We start from the raw sequence: 17,299 nt of genomic DNA on the forward strand, positions 1-17,299 counted from the left end.
GGTATGACTTGTGATTTAGAAAAATTACTTTACAGCTGTGTGAAAGATAGATTGGAGTAGGGAGACATTTAGGCAGGGAAACCAGTTAGGAAGCTATTGCAATAGTCTAGGTGAGAGGTAATGAAGTCCTGAACTAAGAAGGTGATTTTTGAATGGAGAAAGGGGGGTGTATGAGAAAGATGTTTAAAAGACTTGACAGTTATTGGGATATGTAGGATGAGGGAGATGAAGAATTGAGGATGAGATTGGATGCGGATGAGATTCCCAAGACTGGGAACCTTGAGTGACTAGAAAGATGGGTGATGCCTTTTGCAGAAATAGTGAAGTTTGGGAAATGAGTGAGTTTTGGGGAAAAGGTGGTGAGTTCTGTTTTGGATCTGTTGAGTTGGAGATGTTATGAGGCATCCAGTTTGAAATGTCCAATAGACATTTGGTACTATGGGTTCTGAGCTCAGGAATAGCTAGGGCTAGATATACAGATCTAGGAATTATCTGCAAAGAGATATCGATTGAACCAACCAAAGTTGATAAGATCAGTATAATATAAAGAGAGAAGAGAAGAGGGCCCAGGACAGAGCCTTGGGGGATACTTGCATTTAGTTAATGAGACATGGATGAAGATCTAGTAAAGGAAACTGAGAAGTGATCCAGTAGGAGGAGAACAAGGAGAGGGCATTGTCACAAAAATCCAGATGGGACACAATGTCCAGGAGAAGAGATAGTCCTCAGTGTCAAATGCGACAGAGAGGTGAAAAAGAATGAGGTTGGGGAAAAGGTCATAATATTTGGTAATTAAGATATCATTGGTAACTTTAGACAGAGTATTTTCAGTTGTATGATAAAGCCAGATTGCAGATAGGTGAGAACAGAGAAAGTGAAGGTAACGGGTACAGGTACCATTTTCTCTAGGAGTTTGGCTGAGAAAAGGAGGAGAAATAAGGGAGGATAATTTGAAAAGATGGGATGGTGGAAATTACAGATTTTTTTAAAGGATAGGAGAGACATGGATGTGTTTATAGACAATGAGGAAGGAACCAACAGACTGGGAGGGATTGAAGGGATTATTGTGGAGGCAATTTGCTAGAGAAGATGGGAGGGGATGGCATCAAAGGTACTTGTAAAAGGTAAGGGAAACTAGAATAAAGGAAGAGAAAAAAGGGATGATCTCAAAGCGTTGTGAGGTACCAATTAGGAAGTATAATTGAAAACTAAAATTGTGGCACATTGCTGATCTTTGTTCCTTTCAGAGGATTTTCTTTCCCATCTTACATTTCCCTTCTGGCCGTTTGTTTCCACTAGACTAGCTATTGAGGTAGTATTGGGGCATTTAAAAATCCCATGGACCCTTGAACAATCAAGTTCAGTAAAAGTCATGGACTTGACAGACTCTTATGAGATGGGCCCTTTCCTTAGAATATTTTGGAATTATAAGACAGGACAATGACAGTCAAAGACTATGATGAGCCTTCCTACACTAAGTTCTTAGTTCCTTTCCTGTTGTTTCCATATGAATTAACATCTTCCTATCAACATCCATATGCAATGACATCTCCCTATCAGGACTAAAAACGTACCAGTTGAAAGTCACCTGGGCAGAGAAGTAGCAGGTGGTCTTTCAGTATGGGCACATGTAAGAGGGAAAATAAATGCAACCCTCTAGGATTCTGGGCTGTCATTTTCAACCCAGGAAAGGGCCTGTGAATCTTCTTGGACTATTTTCTGAAGACACTGACTCCTTGTGCTGCCACAGTCAAAAGTCCTAACCAGAGTATCATTTAGAAGGGGATTAGAAACACACAAACCTGTGATGCATGTCCACTGGAAATAGTATATACTTATCTCATCATCACACTTCTGAGGCACAGGGAAGCTGGAAGGGATCCAAGAAAGGCCATCTGAAATAAACAAGGACATGAGGACAGACTGAAAAGACTTGAAAAGACAGACTGGGAAGAGGTATGATCAAAGTTTCAAAAGACACGATAGAAATGGAAAGGATAAATCCAGAGAAGCCCAGGTACTCTGAGAGTGCCAAAACTGAGGGGAAAGCATTGAAGACTGAAAAGTAATTTAGAACAAATCAAAGGAAGTTTCAGTTCACATACTGGCTGAAAATACAAATGACTTCAAAAAGGATAAACTCGTGGTTGACAGATTTGTAAAGGGTGGTTCAGAAAAATAAAGATATTTGAGGATGTCCCTAATCTTTAAAGTTGAAAAAATAGATATAAACTATAGCATACTAACAGGTGCCCCTGTTAGAGAGAGAGAATCTAGGCTAGAGGGATCATAAGACTGTCCCTTTGTGGCAATTCTAACGTTCTTATTGGCTCCAGGGTACTTGACATCAAGACTAACCTGGGCCTGGAGAGCTCCCAGCCCAGGCTTTCCTCCACCTTTCAAGCCCCAAAGCGAGTGTTCCAGCCTTGAATTGTGGTAAATTTGTGCATGTGTTCTGAATTGCTTTTGTTTTCAACCCAATTCTAGGCATTAGCATTGTGTGATACTGATGAAGCACAGAGAGGGTTCTGGGAGCATCAGAGAGATGTAGTGGGATTTACTAAAAAGAGTGCTAAGGGGTGTTCTCTTCCCATCTGTGAACTGACCATCCTCCAGTAATATTGTGCCCTTCCCTTTAGGGTGACTGAACTTTCTGCCTTGCTTGCTCAAAGTAAAAAACAAAATGAGGAGCAGGAAAAGATGATGAAGGCTCTGAGGGACACCATGGATATCCTGGTATGTAGTCTTTTGTGTGGAAGAAGTTGGAGGTGAAGGGCCAGGGGTCTCCTGTGTAACCAAACCAATGTATTTTATATCAATAAGTACCTAGTTGAAGGATTTAGTGAAACCCCTTAGTTTGGACTAAGAACCAAATTTGCCACAACCTGTAGATTCCCTAGGACAATTCTGGTAAAACATATTGTGTGTTCTGTTGGTGGTATGAGGCTGATTCCCCTTTTAAAAGGAAAACTAACTAAAGAAGAAGGTAGCAGGGCTATAAAGTGGTCTGGAAATCATGTCATGAGGAACAGTTGAAGAAACTAGGATGCATTTCCTGAATAAAAGACACTTGAAGCCGGACATGATCACTGTCTTTAAATAACTAAGGACTGTAGATAGGAGTAGGTTTACTCTCTGTTCCACAGGACAGACCAAAGCATAGAAAGAATCTTATTCTGAGTATTTCCTGTCAGAGCTTTCCAATAAGAGAATAGGCTGCCTTGTGAAGTAGTGAACTTCCTATCACTGGGGTGCTAGAGGGACTAGATGAGCTCTATCTGGGCTGATTTAGTGGGGATTTCCATAAGGATGGGAAATTGGATTACTTTACCACTAAAATCCCTTTCCCTTTAAAGATCCTATAGTTCAGGCTGTTCAGGCTGTGATTTACAAGGAGCTGGACCTACTTTGATCCTCTTAGATCTCTAAGCACTCATCAGCCCTGATACAATTGAAGGAAATTAAAAGAGAAATCTATTTTAAGTGTTATCTCCAGCCTTACTACTAAGATATTTTGGCTCAGTATTTGACCTCAGGCACCAATTTGTTGCTCCAGGGCGGCACCTATCTCTTATCTGGGCCCTTTTAGGTCACTCTTGGCTTCTCAGGGTAACCTCAGTTACTCTGAGATTAGAGTAGGATTAGGTAAACATCTTTAGGGTAAACAGAAAGATAGCATGGTATAGGGTTAAGAGTATGGGACCCAATCAGAAGAAATATCATTTCAAATTTCTGCTCTGAAACTTACTAGTTATTAAGGACAAATTACTTCACCTCATCTCCAAAGTCGGTATAATAATACTTGTAGTAGCATGGCTCAAAAGAAGAGATATGAGAAGTTTCTCCCACCCTCCCTCAGCATAACTGACCAGTATATTATACATATTCTCAGACTTTTTCATTATATTGGTCAGTTATGGTGATTTTTTTTTCTGTCTTTTTCTTTTTTGTCTTAAAAAATATCACTTATTATATAGGATAGCTCTCTGGAAGTGGGAGAGAGAGGGGACACTGAGGAAAAATACAGTTATGTAAAAAATATGATGATCAATAAAAAACAATTTTAAAAATAATACTTGAAGCACATATCTCACAGAGTTTTTGTGGGGATCAAACGAGATAGTTTGTTAAGCACTTTGCAAATCTTAAAGTGCTATGTGAATGTTGGCTATTTAAGGGCAATAGTATTTTTTTAAAATCAGTTGTGGCTGGGATATATAGCTCCAGTTTGCAAGTCCTTAGCTCATATCTGTGTTCTACTCCTCATTTAGGAGACAAATCGTTCAGAATTAATGGAACATGAGGCATCTATCACCAAAAATGCCTGGGAAGAGAAGTTGTCTCTGCAGCAAGTGATCAAGAACATAACTCAGGTATGGGTAAGCCAGAGATACCTCCTGTGTGTAACTAAGAGTAGTTATCATTCACCTCCCCAGGCATCCCTCTCTTGTTTTGGGTTTTTTTTCATAATCCAAAGAAATTCATCAGTTTAAGCTCAGGATTTATGGGTGAGTTTCATGGGGTTACATGGAGAGAAAGATTATGAGATGAAAATATGAAAGGGATAAAATATATTATTATTTATAATGACCATTAGTGGTCATTTTTAAGTACTAGAAAAAGTGAAGCTGTACCTACTCAATGAGTTCTCTCTCTTCATTGATTGAACATTTAGGGCCAGAAACTAGATAAGTTTCCTATTAAGTGAAAGTTGTCTTCTTCCACTTTTCTTCTTTTATTCTCTACAATGAACCTTTCATTGATGATTCATCAATATGTATCCTGTTGACACCTGGATTTTGGGTTTAGGGTAGGGATGATGGAGTTCTGCCTTGTCTTTCAGAATAAGGGATCCCTAGTATGTTGCATACTGGAATTATATCCTCTTCCCCCTAAAATCTCAGCAGGTTGAAAAGATGAGCTGAATCTAACAAAATGAAATTTGATAGAAATATACAGTCCTATAATTAGGTTCAAAAAGTCATCTGTAGAGAAGTGTGAAATGGGGAAGACTTCTTTAGACAGTAGTTAATGTGAAAAGTGCCTGGATGATATATAGAAAGGTTTTTTTTTTTCTCCACATCAACTGCAAATTCATTAAAAGTCAACAATGTGACACAGCAGCCCAAAAGTATAGTTCTGTCTTAGGCTGCATTGATGAAGAAGTGTCTAGAAGGGAGGCAGTATTCCCACTATACTCTGTAGTGATCAGCTCATATCTGAATTATGCCTTTGTATCCAGTTCTAGGTAGCACACTTTAGGAGGGAAATTAAAAAATTGAATTTGATCCAGAAGAATGGAATAGAGTGGTGCTATCACGATAATTGTCTTTAGAGGTAAAGGGTTAAAAGAGGCATTAATTTGCCTTGTTCTAAGTAATTCTAGGTGAGAATTAAGACTAGTAGTTAAAAGTTATAGAGGCAGATTTCAGCTCTCTAGAAGAAAAATTTCTATTGGTTGATGCTGTCTGATGACAGTAATGAGCTGTAATAAGCTACCATGTGAGACCTAACCTCCATTAAAGGAAATGATCAAGCAAAGATGACCACAGGCACTTGTTAGAATGGTGAAGGACCTTTAGTTATGTCATATAAAGCCTGGTTGAAGGAATTAGATATATTTAGCCTGGAAAAGAAAAAACTGAAGGTGGGCATGAAAGCTACCTTCAGACATTTGAAAGGCTCTTGTGTGGAAGCAGGTTTAGACTTGTTCTATTTGGCTCCAGAGGACAGAACCAGGAATCATTACAAAATGGCAGTTTAGGTTTGACGTTAGGAAAAAATTTCCTTACAAAATTTCCTAGCAGTTAGTCCAAAATTTGAATGGGCCACCTCAAGCATGTATTCAAGCAGAGATTGAATGACCACTTTTTGGGTGCTACATAGTTCCTTTTGCAGATGAATTGGACTAGATGGCCACTAATCCCTTCAAACTCTCAAATGTGATTCTGGGAATATTTTAGAAGGGATTTGGGCATTAGGCAAAGGCTTGAACGAGGTGACCCCTAAGGTTCCTTCCGATGCTAAAATTTCTATGACTTTGAAAAAGTGGGTTGATGGGGCTTTACTTACCAGAGTCCTCTGTAGAAGAGAGAACCTTTCTTAGGCTTAGTTTCATTTTGGACATTTAGTGTTGACTGGGATAGCAGTACTTCCATGTTGTATTTCAGGTAGTGGTAGATGATGAGGACAGTGAGAACCAAGGTTCTGGACTAGAGAGCTCCCTAAAGCTGGAATCCAGTGGCTTGTGCCAGCTCCTTTCTGAAGATCCAGATCAGGTTCTTACATTGGTACGCTCAGTTCTGACTAAGAAGCGCCAGGCAGTGCAGGTAAGAGGATGTCCAACAAGCCTAAGGCATTTGGGTTGTCCACACTCCACATTCCTCCTTAGCCTCATCTGACCCTCTCATGTTGAAGAGCTTTAATGTTCTTAAGTATGTTTTCCTAATTGCCAAAAATATATCCATTCACTTCCTTATCTGGTGGAGGGAGGAGTGTGGGGGGCGGTGTTATATAGTAGTAGTAGTATGCCTGTGCAGAATGGCACAGGCCCCCCTCACATAGCACTGTATGAGAATTGAAACTGGGGTATGATTATAGTGGAGGAGGGCTTCAGGGATTTCCGCTATTTCTGAGCTCAGAACCTTTGCCTCAGTGCCCCTGTTTCCTGTCCCCTTCCTCCAGCCCCAAGTCTCCCTGCTGCTGTTTTGCCTACATATCCCATTATAATGTCCCTAGTCTTTCCTCCTTAGTTCTGACTCCCAAACTTAAAAAAGATCATACCTTAGAAATGGTTGCAGCCCAGAGACCTCTCAGGAGCCCAGTTTTAACGACATCCTATTTCTTTGGTTGGTTGGGTGCTGGTTCATTGCACCCAACCCCACTTGTTAATCTCTTGCATCCCTCCCATGACCACCATTTGCTCTGCTGCCTTGTTCCTATTACACCTCCCGCCAGGGCCTAAGGCAGCAGCTTTCAACCTGTCAAGAGGCTGTGAGCTTCTGGCAGCATCAGCACACACAGTGGGAGGAAGAGGGTGAGGCCCTGAGGCAGCGACTCCAAAAGCTCACTGGAGAACGGGACGTCCTGGCGGGACAGACCCAGGGCCTCCAGGGGGAGGTGGACTCTCTCAACAGGTAAGCAGTCCTGCTGGTTGGTCACTGAGCCTTTCTGCTCCTGTCTACTTCTGCTTTTGAGGAGAAGGGAAGAGCCTCACTCTGGGACTTGTCTGTCCCATCCTGCATGATGTTTTCTTGAAACCTCATGATTCTTAGGACCTTCATTGCTGTCTGTTGTGCTTACATTGAACCTTCTGGTCCAAGGAAAGTCTTTGGTCCCAATAACAAAGGTGGGAAATTCAGGGGAAGCACCTGCTAATGTCTGGCATAGGTATAGACTTTTGGTCCCAGAGTCTGTGGTCATTCCTGTTTTCCTCCCAGGAATCGAGAGCACCTGGAAAAGGGTAGGGAGGAACTCCAGCAGCAGCTGGAGGTCCTGGAACAGGAGGCCTGGCGCCTCCGTAGGGTGAACACAGAGCTTCAGCTCCAGGGGGACTTGGCTCAGGGAGAGAAGGTGGAGCAGGAGGAGGAGCTGCAGCAGGCTGTTCGAGAGAGGGATTGCCTGTGAGTATCACTACATCTACTTTCCCTTTGCTACTTGACTTAAAAATGCCCCTCCAAACTTTTACCTTTTTGTCTTTTCCTATCCACCAATATTCACTTTGTTAAGAGAATGGGTCAGTAAGAAGCCTATCTGAAATTGGGTCCAATTAAGTGACTGTTTTGTGGAGGAAAGAGCCCTAAAAGGAGGAAAGAAAAGGAAATCTGGGCAGGAAAGTTGGATCCAAAGTTGGATCTCAGGTTTGAATTTTGTTCAACTAATAAGTTTTGATGAGGCTCATATTAAAGATAGATTTTAATGATTGTTTCCCCGAAAGATCACATAGGGACCATAGGGTCATTGATTGAAAGCCAGAAAGGGACCTTAGAGGTCATCTAATCCAAACTCCACTCCTTCTCATTTTAAAGACAGAGAAACAGGCCCAGATAGTTGAAATCACTTGCCTAAGACAAAATTACAGATAGTAAATGGCAGAGCCAGGAGTAGACCTGGACTCTGACTCTAAATCCGGGACTATTTTCTTGATACAGGCCCGTACCATTAAAGATCTTACAATCTAGGAGGAAGAATATGCATCCACATAGCTGTTGTAGATGTTTCCTATGAGGAGACAGCCCACTGAGGTGTGTGCAGTCGTGTTTTCATTGAGAATCTCCTCTCTCATTCTTTCTTCCTATAGTCAAGAGACTTTGAAGGGCCTGGAAGCCAGACAGTCTGCCTCACTGAGTGAACTGATCACCCTGAAGGAGTCACTCGAGAAGAGCCAGCTGCAAGAGGAACTGCTGAATCAAGAGAAAGCAGAGGTGGCAAGAGCCCTGGCCAAGGTATAGCCCAACCTTGTACCTCAGCCATGATGAGCAGAAAGATGTGTCTTTGAAGAGAAGGCATGTGACCCATCTCTTTCAACCTAGAGCTTCAGAGGGACCTTACTCAAAATTGAAGCAGAAGGATCCTCAGTTAGCTTAGCTGTATGAGAAGAAGGCAGCTGGGGTGGGAGATTTGAGCAGTTTAGAAAGGCAGAAGAGGAGGAAATCTTCATCTTTTTTTGTTTATAGGCAGAACAATCAATTGCTGAGTTGACAGGAGCAGAGAGCATCCTCAAGGCAGAAGTAGCTGATCTTCGGGATACAGCAGTCAAGCTGAGTGCACTGAATGAAGCCTTGGCCTTAGATAAAGTGAGGCTAAACCGACAGCTGTTGCAGGTGAGCTGATGGGATTCCACTTCCTCCAAACTCAGTATCTGCCCCCTAAACTTCCTGTGTTTTATTGACATCTACTTTTTGCCTCCCACTCTCTCTCTCTTAACACCCTTAACTTTGGGGGACTATAGTTAGAGCAGGAAAACCAGTCTGTCTGTGGTAAAGTAGAATTGGCAGAGAAGGCCAGGAGTGCTGTGCAGATGGAACTGGATGAATCTGAAAGAGGAAAGGAGGCCCTCTGGGCAGAGAAGGTACACCTTGAAATACAGCTACAGAAAGCTAAGGATGCTGAGGCAGAGCTGCAGGAGGATCTAAGCAGGATGAGAGAAGAGAAGACTGAAACCCAGGAGAAATTGGATGAGGTGAGAGGACACACCATAGACCAAAGGTCAGAGGCAGGTGGTTCATTGGAATGTGTGATGGGTCACAAGTCAAGGGCCTGGATTCACATGGCAGCACTTCCATTTAGCACCTGTGTTACCTTAGGCACATTACTTATCCTTTCTGATCTTCAGTCTCACATCTCTAAAATGAAGGGGCTAGACAAGGGTTTCTCTCAGCCCTAAGTCTGAGCTTATGATCTTAGCGTAATGGTTCTCCAATGTCTCAATGCTATAGCCCTTCTTGAGGGCTCCCTTGACTACCAGTGATCACATTAATCCTCAAAACAACCCAGAAAACAACTTTGTTTGTATCATCCTAACAGCCATTTGAAGTTGTCTGGTTCTTCCCCCTTAGCTCCACAACAATTATAAAAGCTGCCACAGGGAGAAAGCTTAGACTCTTTTGTTTGACTCTGCATTTTCTTTCTCTTTTGAGTTCTAGGGATCTGAGCTTCGTAATAACTCATATTTCCTTTCCGAAGTTCCATAAGAAAAGTAGTGCCAGTATTGTTATGTTTATTTTACAGATGAAGAGACTGAGTTTGGAGTGTGTGTTGGGAGGGCTATGAATCTTGGCCTCCTAATTTCAACTGCACTAAACTGCTTCCCTGCTAAGAAGCTTCTAAGCTCCTTAGACGGTCAACCCCTAATTTTGCAAACTTGACTCAGATTCTTCTCTCCTATTTTCCAGACTATGCATATCATTTCCTAACTAGCCTCTCAAGGGACAGAAGCCTTTTGTGAGGGACTAGAGTACTTTCACCATCAGCAGTTATAGATAGCTTTTTACTATTAAACCATCAAGGACAAGCTGGATTCTTTAAGACACTTGTAGCATTGTTTCTGGAAAGGATCACGTTAACCTGCCTGACAGTCTTGATTTTGCCTGTTCTCATCCCAAACACACACAAAACCCCAGAGGCCCTGCTTGATAGTAGATCCTTCCAGTGTTCTGGGGCTTCTCGTGTGGCCAAGCCATAAGAATCCCAAAGTGGGAAGCAGTACAAGAAATGATCTCTTCTGTTTCATTCCCCTCCCCTGCTCTTCCTTTTACCCTCATTTCCATTTTTTGCTCTTCTCAGGCACGGCGTCAGTTGGAGGTGGCCACTGCAGAGATGGAGCAGCTGCATCAGGAGACAGCTCGGCAAGGGCTTCTTCGAGAAAGGTTGAACCAAGAGAAGGAGGCCCTCGTCCGGGACAAGGCCGCCTTAGAAGTACACCTGAAGGCCTTGGAGCGGGACCAACAGGGTCTTTCTGAGCAGCTGCTGGAACTCAGGTTGGGACCTCTGTCATACTGTCAGCTCAGGTGTCCCCCCTCTCTAATCCATTCTCCATATAGCTGCCAAAGGATATCCCAAAAGCCCATGTCTCACCCTGTCTCCCAGTGGCTCCCTATTACTTTTAGGATCAAATACAAATTCTGCTTAACAGTTTAAAAGGCTTTACAACCAGCCTCCAACCTACCTTCCTAGGCCTATTATACATTATTGCCTTTCAACCACTCTAGAGTCTGGTCAGATTGCCCCTCTTTCTATTTCTCACATGATTCTTCATCTCTCATGTCTGTGCCTGGTACTGGCTGCCCCCTTTCCTCCTAACCACTGGTGCCCTTCAAGGCTCAGCACTAGCTCTGCCTTCTATATCAGACCTTTCCTCATTCCATCCCCCACCCCCAACCATTAGTATCTCCATCTTTCATATGACTGGATATTTATTTTGTATATATTTTACACGTACTTCTATAGATACTTTACTCTCCCAGTGGAATTTAAGTCCCTTCAGGTTTGTCTTTGTATTCACAGCGCTTAATACCATAACTGGTTCTTAGTTGGTGCTTAATAAATATTGCTGATTGAATTCTAGTCCCTTCAGATTAGCATGGACACTTGGGCAGGTTGGCTGTGCAGGCTGCCTAGTGTCTCCTACCTCAGTTGCACCTATCTAAGAAAGTTAAGAATAGGTCAGGAACCTAGAGCTGATGTTCCCTGCCCATACTCTGTTTGCTGAGAATTGGTTGGCAAGCCTGTGTGCTGGGACCTATAGCCTTCATTTCCAACTAAGGACTCTTTGAGAACTCCTAGGGGCTGCTGGACCTGGGGAAGGTGGGCAGGGTCTGCAGAGAGAGTGCTCCCTGACCTTTGGATCTCACAGCTCGGCCAAAGAACTGTTAGAAGCCAACCTGTTTGAGGCTCAGCAACAGAGCTCTCGGATGGAGGTTACCAAGGAGCAACTGGTGGTGCAAATTCAAACAGTCATGCAAGCCAAGGAGGTGATCCAAGGTGAGGGCCAGGCTGGCCTGGGGCTCTTCCCTTTCAGAGAAGCTGGGAGTAGCTGGGAGTCAGTCCTAGAGAAGGGTCTATCACATTCTCTTGTGGAGGGCTGGGTCTTACCCATGAAGTCAGAGCATAAGCTCAGCCCCTTTTTTCAGGGGAGGTGAGATGCCTTCAGATGGAACTAGAAGCAGAGCGACGGCAGGCAGACCAGGAGCGAGACATGGTGGCCAAACATCAGGACCAGATAGAGCAGGAAGGTCGGACAGCTCTGCAGCGGCAACAGGCTAGCCATGAAGAAGAACTTCGCCTGCTGCAGGAGAAGAGGGTAAGGTGACCGACAGGCTGGGGAGCACAAGTCCTGGTCTAGACTGACATGCCCCCATGAGGTCCCCTTAGCTCTTCCACTTATGTTGGAGAGACGCCTATCCTAGCCAGAGAAATGGAGTCCTTTTTCCAGCCTCATGGATAATTAAGTAACCCCTGGGATTTGTATTAATTAGAAGTTAGGCCTTTAATAGGTAGAGGAAGAGAATCTGTCCTTTCCTGGGAATAGAACTGTGTCTGTTGGGTACTTACATGGAGTCGCTTATCAGAGCCCAAGACCAGGATAAGAATCATTTGCCAGCATATTCTGAAAGCCAAGTTCTCCAGCAGAGATTTTCACAAACCAAATCACCATGACTACAATTACTTCAGAAAAGAAATGTAAATAGGTTTCTGTTAGCCTCAGAACTAACCACAATTATTCATCTTACCCCTCTCAGTTCTCCAGGCTTTGACTGGAGTTACTCTGGTCAGGCTGAATATCAGAGGCCTTGATATCATTGGGATGCAATCTCTCCTTTTTCCCCTTTTCTCATTATTCACATAATTCACATAAGGACAGGACCCGTGAGGGCCCTGGTGTATAGCAGGAAGGGACTGTCCTCTTGTGCATCCTGATTTTCCACCATAGCCATCTTTCTCAATCCTAAATTCTTCATTATCCATCCTACTATTCTAGGCTCTAAGGCTCCTTTTGTTAGCCTATCTGAAATTAGCTTGGTAATTCATAGGCTTCCAAAATGCATTATATAAATGTTAATGATAATTGTTATCATCATCAGTATTATTTTTATAGTGAATGTGATTTGTTCTTGCATATTGTAACTACAATAGATTTGTGGTACCTTCTGCAGTTTCTTCCATGAATTTAGGAGACAGAGTGCACCCAGCACAATCAGGACTTAGAAGAAGTATGGGAATGTATAGAACAGGGAACTGTGAGATAGCTACCTGTGGAGGCCAGCACAGCACTGGCATAGGTAGATGGGGAGTGTGTGCCCAGAGGAAGTCATGTGGAGGCATTAAGTTACTGCAGGTTTTCAAAGGCTTTGACAGTCATGACACCCTGGGGACTCTTTTAGGTTGGTATATATCCTAGAAAGAATTAATGCTATTCCTGCCTAAGTATAACATCCTGATTAGACTGATCCTGAATTCTAGAAAGGCCAGTCCTCTGGCTTTGCTGGAGTTCTTTTCTCTCATCAGGACCAGTGAGTGACATTAGGGAGCAAGAATTTGTTGTCTTACTTCACCCATCTGTGCTGATGCAGTTTCCTCCATATGGCCAGGAGATGGATCACACTAAGCACAGGCAGGAATTGGAGGCCATATTAGAACAAATGGAAAGGGAGAAAGTAGACCTGGAGAAGACCTGTGAGAAGAAGCTAAGGGAGCTGCAAGAGGAGTCTGAAGCTGCCCAGGCACAGAGGATAGAGGATCATGCCCAGGCTGAGAGCAACAGATGTCAGGTAGGGAATAAGCCTAAGGATACCTCTTTGATTCTGTATTACCTTCAATGTTTGCCCATTGTTCTTTTCTGATAAATTTGTCTTATGTGGTGAATTGGTCACAGCTGTGGTGGCAAGTTGAAGCTCTGGAAGAATTGACGTATCTTCCTTGGGTTATTACCACAAACACACAGTAATTTCAGGACTTCCTGGTTCTGATTGTCAGATAAGTTAAGACATTTCCTGGCTTTTAGCATTGAACGCTGCTCTCAGTGCCAGCTGATTAAGGCAGATGGCCTTACAGCAGCTATGGCCTAACGGCTACAAGGGTGGTTGAGCATGGAAATCCTGTTGAGCACCTCTGCTCTAATGGACATCTCCCTTGTCTCTGTGTGCAGATGCAGCTAGAGATAGAAAAGGAGAGGATGTCACTACTGGAGACACTCTTGAAGACCCAGAATGAACTAGCTGATGCTGGCCAGCAACTGGAGCAACTGAGGCAGGACATGAAGACCCAGAAGTTAAAGGAACAGGTAGGGAGCCTGATCCTATTCATGATGGGAGTGAAAACAGCTATCAGCTCAGGGAGTGAAGCAGAAGGAAGACATGAGAGCCTGAAATAGCCATGAAAAGTGACCAGAGCTGAAAAGAAGAATGGCTTAGAGGGCTCACTGGGTAAAGACATGGTTACAACAGAAGAATTGAAAGAGCATGTGGACCAGGAGATGTTTGGAACAGGGACTGAGAGCTCAAGCCCCTACAGACAAATGAGCTAAGTCACTGTTTCTCATTTATCTTGTGTTTTCTCCTTCACAGGAGAATATGGGGAGTCTTTGGGCCCAGCTGCAGGAGGCTCAGGAGGCTCTGAAGGAGACAAGAAGAAAGCACCAAGATAACCTTGCCACCCTTCAGGAAGAGACGAGCATCCTGGTTCAGCAAAGAGAGAGTCTACAGGAACAGGTCACCTAGAGCCCTGCCCCCCAAGGCAGTGTGGGACAGATTCGAGGCTGCTCTCCTAAACTGCTCTGCATGGTGTGGGGTTTGCTTTTTAGAGGAAGGGAAGTGCAGGCCCAAGTGAGCACTGTCTCCTCGTCTTCCTGTCAGAACTTCTTGGGGATTGAGGGGTGCTCCAGGCTGCAACATGTTCTACCCACATTTATTGAGAGTAGTTTCCTTCCCTCAGTAGGAAGCCCTTTCTTCCATCCCCTGCTCTTTGCTCATAACCTTTTCCTGTGGACTTTGTTATATTTACCCAAGATCATTTGCCTGGTATGTGACTTTGGAGCAGCAGAGATTCTCCCTCCTCCCTCCCCAACAGGGTGTGAAGCAGAGGACACAGATTCCCAAGTGAAAACCGTGTAATTGTTGCCAGAGATAAGGGAGAGGAATTGGTAGAAAGTCATGACTTTCCTAGAAACTGCATGTGTACTTGTAATAGATCAAATAATAGCAACAAAACTGAAGAATCCTCAAACTCCCAAGATCCTGAGCGATTGCTCCTCCCAGCCTTCTGGTGCCTCATGCTTTTGCTTTTCCAGGTGCAAGACTTAAAGGCCCAACTGGTCACTAGTGAAGACTCCTATAGGCTGGCAGAACACAAGACTCAGCAGCAGCTACAAGAGGCCCAAGAATGTATTCATGTACTGGAGCAGGAAAAAGCCAGGTAGGCAGCGAGAGCCATCCAGCCATACTTTACAGGGAGTCCTCTGGCCACCACGCAGATCATAGTAAGGCTGGTCACATCATCAGCCAGACAGCCAGTGTTCAGGGTAAAGTAAGTAGTTCTTTTGTACTGTACCACATCTGAATTATTATATGTCCAGTTACTATAGCTACATTTTAGGAAGAAGGGCTCAGTGAGGATGGTGAGTGGGCCTAGAAACCGTGTCACACAATGAACATAATGAAGGAACTGGAGATATGTAGCCTGAAGAATAAAGGACTTAATGTTGTCATGTGGAAGAGGGATTAGATTTAACCTATTTAGTGTCATCAGACAGTGTTAAGATCAATAAATGGAAGAGTCCCAGATGGGGGGAGGGGGAGACTTCAGCTCAGTATAAGGAAGAACTTTGTAACAATTAAGAGATGCCCGTAAATGAAATGTGCTGAGCAAAGTCACAAGTTGCCCATCTTTGGAAGTACTCAGGAAGAGGTTGGCTAAGCATTTTCTGAGAGATGTAGAGGGAATGAATTGTTTTAGGTGAGAGCTTGACCAAATGGATTCTATAGTCCCTTCTAATCCTGAGTCCACGAATCTCTCTATGAAACCTGTACTATTCACCTCTGCCTTCAGTGATCTCTTCCCAGTATGAATTTCTATAGTACTAGTGGCCTGTACCACTCATTGAGCAGTTAGTTTATACTGAGTTCCTGACTTCTCATATCTATATCCATAGTACTTAGCCCAAATTCTTGTACATAAAAGGATTCAGAAAATGCCGAATGAATGAATGATAACTTGGGCTGGGTCTTAAAAGATAGGTTCTATTTGGATCGGTGAAGAAGGAGAAGGTTGGGATGGGGAAATAAAAAGGATCGTCTGAGAAGAAAGTCCTTTCTGGGAATTTACTTGTTATTTATTGGTTTCATGATCCACATGGTTTAATTATAGGTTCTTTGCTCCTGCTCTCCTTCACCTTTTCCATGTCTTCCTTATTGGATCTGCCTGACACTAGCTCTTGCTTTCCCAGTCCTAGACCCCTGTCTCTTCTCTTTCAGTCTATAGAAGTGAAAGCTATGTTTGACATCTAGAGACTGGCAATCCCCTTGCTTCTGGGCTGTTCAGTATTGCTCATACCATAAGTACAAATCCTGGTCTCTGTTTCACTCTGTACTCTGTGGTCATATGAAGGGAGGTGGCAGTCTATTCCAGGGGTTCTTAATCTTTGTGTCCGAAATTCCTTTGGCCATCTGATGAAGCTTAAGTACTCCTGAGAATAATGTTTTTAAATGCATAAAATAAAATACAGAGGATTATAAAGGAAACCAATTACCTTAAAATAGTATGTGTGGACAGCAGGATTATAATCAAGTACAGTTTAGTAACCATAGTAATTTTGAAGTAGTGATGAGTATAAATGATACTTTGATATACTTGAAACAACTATAATGTAATATGAAAATATCTTTGATTTCTGTTGGTAACAGTCAGGTACTGCTCATACCACTGTAGTTTATTACCTATATTCACAATTGAAGAAAATACTAAATTTTACTTTGATTCTAATGAAAATAAAGATGTAACTTTTTCTCATCCAAGTTTGTAATCCTCCTTGAAATCTGTTCCTGGACCCTGTGGATCCTGGGTAAAAAAAAACAACCCTGAGCTATATGGAATTAAGCTGTCAGGGTAAAGGCACCCTGTGGTGGAACTGTAGAGTGAAATTCTGAGATCCTCTGTTACGAGCAAGAAGAGTGATAGAGAAGAGTCCAGTCAGCAAGGGATTTGGGTCTAGTACTGACAGTCATTATATCTCGCCCCCCCCCCCCCCCCGCCAGTGCATTCTTGTTCCTCACCCTTCCATTCTTCTTTTGATATCATTCCAACATAACAGAATCACACCCAGACTCTAATTGGACTCCTTCTAAGACCATTCTAAGGGATTACATGTATCCTTTCCCCATATAATGATGTAAATAAACAGTTTAACCTGGTTTAGTCCCTTATGATTTCTCACTCACATTTATATCTTTTTATGCTTCTCTTGTGTCCTGTTTTTGAATGTCAAATTTTCTATTCAGTTCTGGTCTTTTCATCAGAAGTGCTTTAAGTCCTTTTTTTTTCCTTAAATGTCCACTTCCCTCCTATAAGATTATACTTATTTTGCAGGTAGATTATTGTTGGTTGCAAACCTAGCCCCATTGCCTTCCAGAATATCATGTAACAATAATATTATATCCCTCCACTTCTTTATACAGGTAACTGCTAAAGGTTGTGTGATCCAAACTGTGGCACTGTAGTATTTGAGTTCTTTCTGTCTGCTTGCAGTATTTTCACTCTGGCCTGGGAATTTTGGATTTTTGGCCACAATATTCCTAGGAGTTTTGGT

The 17,299-nt window shown here is 43.0% G+C and overlaps 1 protein-coding gene across 6 annotated transcripts in view; it reads left to right on the top strand.

The window, feature by feature from the left end:
* CEP250 (centrosomal protein 250) overlaps positions 1–17,299 on the top strand; it is a 53,191-nt gene that overhangs the window by 9,157 nt on the left and 26,735 nt on the right. For 4 of the 6 annotated variants that reach the window (XM_072631358.1, XM_072631361.1, XM_072631360.1 and 1 more), the window contains exons 8-22: positions 2,640–2,736; positions 4,272–4,373; positions 6,171–6,329; positions 6,958–7,136; positions 7,440–7,622; positions 8,300–8,444; positions 8,676–8,822; positions 8,951–9,181; positions 10,285–10,478; positions 11,354–11,481; positions 11,631–11,800; positions 13,071–13,268; positions 13,646–13,780; positions 14,064–14,207; positions 14,786–14,910. In XM_072631358.1, the coding sequence (XP_072487459.1) occupies positions 2,640–2,736; positions 4,272–4,373; positions 6,171–6,329; positions 6,958–7,136; positions 7,440–7,622; positions 8,300–8,444; positions 8,676–8,822; positions 8,951–9,181; positions 10,285–10,478; positions 11,354–11,481; positions 11,631–11,800; positions 13,071–13,268; positions 13,646–13,780; positions 14,064–14,207; positions 14,786–14,910 (2,337 nt within the window). Of the gene's footprint in view, positions 1–2,352; positions 2,437–2,639; positions 2,737–4,271; positions 4,374–6,170; positions 6,330–6,957; positions 7,137–7,439; positions 7,623–8,299; positions 8,445–8,675; positions 8,823–8,950; positions 9,182–10,284; positions 10,479–11,353; positions 11,482–11,630; positions 11,801–13,070; positions 13,269–13,645; positions 13,781–14,063; positions 14,208–14,785; positions 14,911–17,299 lie in introns of those variants that run through there. The other 2 variants (XM_072631362.1, XM_072631359.1) reach the window with 2 other exon arrangements.

This window comes from Notamacropus eugenii, chromosome 1, assembly GCF_028372415.1.
Source record: "Notamacropus eugenii isolate mMacEug1 chromosome 1, mMacEug1.pri_v2, whole genome shotgun sequence".
NCBI lineage: Eukaryota > Metazoa > Chordata > Mammalia > Diprotodontia > Macropodidae > Notamacropus > Notamacropus eugenii.